This window comes from Galeopterus variegatus, unplaced genomic scaffold (genome assembly GCF_000696425.1).
Source record: "Galeopterus variegatus unplaced genomic scaffold, G_variegatus-3.0.2 Scaffold237, whole genome shotgun sequence".
Classification (NCBI taxonomy): domain Eukaryota; kingdom Metazoa; phylum Chordata; class Mammalia; order Dermoptera; family Cynocephalidae; genus Galeopterus; species Galeopterus variegatus.
This window is the reverse complement of record NW_007726348.1, coordinates 513,648-517,474: the sequence shown is the minus strand read 5'-3', so window position 1 is coordinate 517,474 and position 3,827 is coordinate 513,648. Positions and strand designations below refer to the sequence as shown.

At 38.6% G+C, this 3,827-nt stretch overlaps 1 protein-coding gene across 1 annotated transcript in view; it reads left to right on the top strand.

Moving 5' to 3' along the window:
* Window positions 1–3,827, top strand: part of NEB (nebulin) — a 225,660-nt gene that overhangs the window by 18,309 nt on the left and 203,524 nt on the right. The window contains exon 10 of the mRNA XM_008566372.1: window positions 1,971–1,988. Within this exon, the coding sequence (XP_008564594.1) occupies window positions 1,971–1,988 (18 nt within the window). The remainder of the gene's footprint in view (window positions 1–1,970; window positions 1,989–3,827) is intronic.

The following is a 3,827-nucleotide window of genomic DNA, read 5'->3' as shown; positions in this document are numbered from 1 at the left end:
CCCAGAGCCAAGCAGAAATTAATTTTGGAACAGTGTAATAAAGATACAGCCTATTGAAAGTATTGATGTTGTAAATAAGATTGGAGAGAAAGACAATTTACCTTTTTGGAAGAAAAAGAAAAGGTGTTTTTAAGTAGTCATTTAGAAAGAAAAAGGAATCTATTTTGTTTTGTTTTTAAATTTATTATCAGCATATTCATTCTTACAAATCGTGATGTTTCTTTATGCCCTTTGCCCGACCTATCACTTCCCAAGCCCCCTCGCCCCCCGCATCCCTCTCCAGCATCCTTAGGTTTGTTCTCTCCTTCTGAACGTTTAACGTATTGTTGTGGTCTTTTCTTTCTTTCTTTTCTTCCTCCCTCCCTCCCTCCCTCCTTTCTTTCCTTCCTAGCAGCCAGTTATGAGTGAGAACATGCTTTACTTTATTTGAGTAGGCAGTATGGGTATTTGAAAGTGGCTTCTAAAAAATAATTTGCAAACTCCTCTATAATCACTCTCCACAACTTAGGCTTGCTGGTTAGTTTAGAGCTGTGCTCTTCAATATAGTAGCCACTAGCTAAATGTGACTGCTGAGCATTTGAAAAGTGACTAGGACAAACTGAGTATATTATTCAGCTTGGGCTTCTATACCAAAATACTATACACTGGTATTTCCTGGCTAAACAACAGACAGTTATTTCTCACAGTTTTGGAGGCTGGAAGTCCATGACCAAGGATTCATTTCCTGGCGAGGGCCCCTTCCTGGCTTTCAGACAGCTGCCTTCTCATTGTGTGCTCACACAGTGGAGACAGAGAGAGGGCTCTGTCTTTCCTGGAAGTCCATGACCAAGGATTCATTTCCTGGCGAGGGCCCCTTCCTGGCTTTCAGACAGCCGCCTTCTCATTGTGTGCTCACACAGTGGAGACAGAGAGAGGGCTCTGTCTTTCCTCCTTTTCTTATAAGGACCCTAATCCCATTATGGGGGTCCTACCTCATAACCTCATTTAAACCTAATTACTTCCCAAAGGCTCCACCTCCAAATAGCATCGCATTGGGGGGTAGGGCTTCAAAATATGGATTTGGGGAGACACAAACATTATCCATAACACTGAGAGTCCTATATGTGAGAAACATACACTGGATCTTGAGTACTTTCTTTGAGAAAAAGAATGTAAAATAGCTCATTAATTATTTTTATATTGATTACATGTTGGAATGAAACTATTTTGGATCTACTGGGTTAAGTAAAGTATATTATTAATTTTCCACCTGTTCCTTTTTTACATTTAAAAATATGGCTACTACAATGGCTTGCATTTTATGTCTATTGGACTGCACCACTCAGTTGGATAGAGTGACAGTGTTGGGTACATTTAAAGTACTGCCAGACCTGGGTTTGCCCTTAAAGGAAAGGAAAGTGTGGCTGTGGATGAAGGTCACCCGATTTGGCTATGGTGACATTATTCATTCTAGTCATACCCAGATTTCCAAGTTCTTACTGACTATTGTGCATCCAAAATAATAATCACGTTGGGGGAAATGCTGTGATTGGTCCATCTAACAACAAGCCATCCTACAAGAGAAGCCTGGGGCTGCCAAGGGTGACTCATTGGTGGGACTTTCTTCCCTTCTCTCTAAATCTTCCCCATTATCGAGCTGCTCTGACCCACGTTGCAGAATCATCACATTCTCTTTTTCTCTGAAATAGGCAAAAAACCTCTTCTATCTACTCACTCTCATGCATTCAAACTCTTAGCATTTCCTTGTCAAATTATCTGTCCTAGATCTACCCTCTGTCTTAAACAGCTTCTAGTTCTGATGGTAATGCTCATGCATCTGCATGGATTATACTAATGTTATGCTCCCTTCAGCAGCCTTCCTTACTGTACCTGTCAGAATCCATGCTCTCACTTTTGTCTTTTGCCAACGCCGTCAGCTAAGTGCCAGCACCTCCTTCTGGCTCGGCTGCATTCTGTAACTCTGATGACAGGTAAACAGAGTCGCTCGTGTGAGCAGCATTCCAGGTGAGGAAACTGCACACGAGGACTAGCCGAAAGCCGGGTTCTGAATGCAACACTGGGAAGTCCATTTAGTTTTTTCTGTGCCCGACTTTCTGCTTCCTTCTGGATACAGAATAGAAAAAATATGAAATTTCAGATTGAAATTTCTAGTTGACACCCAGCTGGTACCTAGAATGTTCTTTTAAAAAACTCATTCAGTGACATATCGTTATACAGCATGAAGACGCCGGGCTCCGATCTTCTGAAACTGTGGAAAGTCTTCTATTATCTGGAATTAGGAAGGCTTCCATTGACTTCACCAGGAAAGATTTGATTGAGTCATGAAGGCATCTCTGGGCCTGCTGTGGGCAATAAAAATACCAGTTGGGAACCATTCTACCCCTTCTGAAAGGATCACTTTTCTTTGAATAGTGCCATCAGGAGTCCCAGTGTTTAGCTATTCTCTGTTTAGCTACTCACTGTAGTTTTCTTTTTTGTTGTATCTTTGTCTGGCTTTGGTTTCAGGGTGATACTGGCCTCATAGAATGGGTTTGGGAGAATGGCCCGTTTCTGTTTTCCTGAATAGTCTGAAGAGAATTGGTATTAAATCCTCTTTAAAGGTTTGGTAGAACTCAGCAGTAAAGCCATCCAGCCCTGGGCTTTCCTTTGTTGGGAGACTGCTGATCACTGCTTCAATCTTGTTGCTTGTTATTGGTCTGTTCAGGTTTTCTCTTTCTTCTGGGTTCAGTCTTGGTAGTTTGTGTGTGTCCAGAAACGTATCCATTTCCTCCAGGTTTTTAAAAGTATTGGCATATTGTTGTTTATAATAGTCTTTAATGATTCTTTGTATTTCTGTGGTATCAGTAGTAATGTCTCCTTTTTCATTTCTGATTTTTGTTATTTGGGTCTTCTCTCTTTTTTTTTAGTCAGCCTAGCTAATGGTTTGTCGATTTTGATTATCTTTTCAAAAAACTGACTTTTTGATTCATTGATCTTTTGTATTATTTTTTGGGTCTCTGTCTAATTTAGTTCTGCTCTGGTCTTAATTATTTCTTTCCATCTACTAATTTAGGGATTGGATTATTTTTGTTTTTCTAGTTCTTTGAGGTATAACATTAGGTCCTTTATTTGAAATATTTCTGTTCTTTTGATGTAAACGTTTATTGCAATAAACTTCCCTGTTAGTACTGCTTTTGCAGTATCCCATAGGTTTTGGTATGATGTATCTTTATTTTCATTAGTTTCAAGGAATTTTTTGATTTCCTAATTTATTTCTTCTTGGGCTCATAGGTTTTAGGAGCATGTTGTTTAATTTCTATGTACTTGCATAGTTTCCAGAGTTTCACTTGTTATTAATTTGTAGTTTTAATCTGTTGTGGTCTGAAAAGATACTTGAAATGATTTCAATTTTTTAAATTTGTTGAGACTTGATTTGTGACCTAAAATGTGGTCTATTCTGGAGAATGTTACATGCCTACACTCTTGTTTTGCATCTTGTTTTAATTATAACAAAACAAAACAACAGACATCTGTCTCTCATTGTGAGAATTAACCTCCTATTCAATTTTCCTTAACAAACCTACATATATGATAACTATTTCTCAAAAACAGCCCAATGTTTAGATGTCATTAAGAATATCTGCTGCCTTCTCAACTTCAAGTTATATAACAAAGTTTTCTATATCTCAGTTTTGGGATGAATCAAACCCAATTATCTCTTCCCAATTTTAGAGTTTTCCTCCTTTTTCAGCAAGCAGGGGGAAAGGCAGTATCTTACAAAAAAAATTATAGTCTGCATAATCTTAACCTGAAGTATGTGTTCATCAAGATCCTCTGAAGTTGTAAGT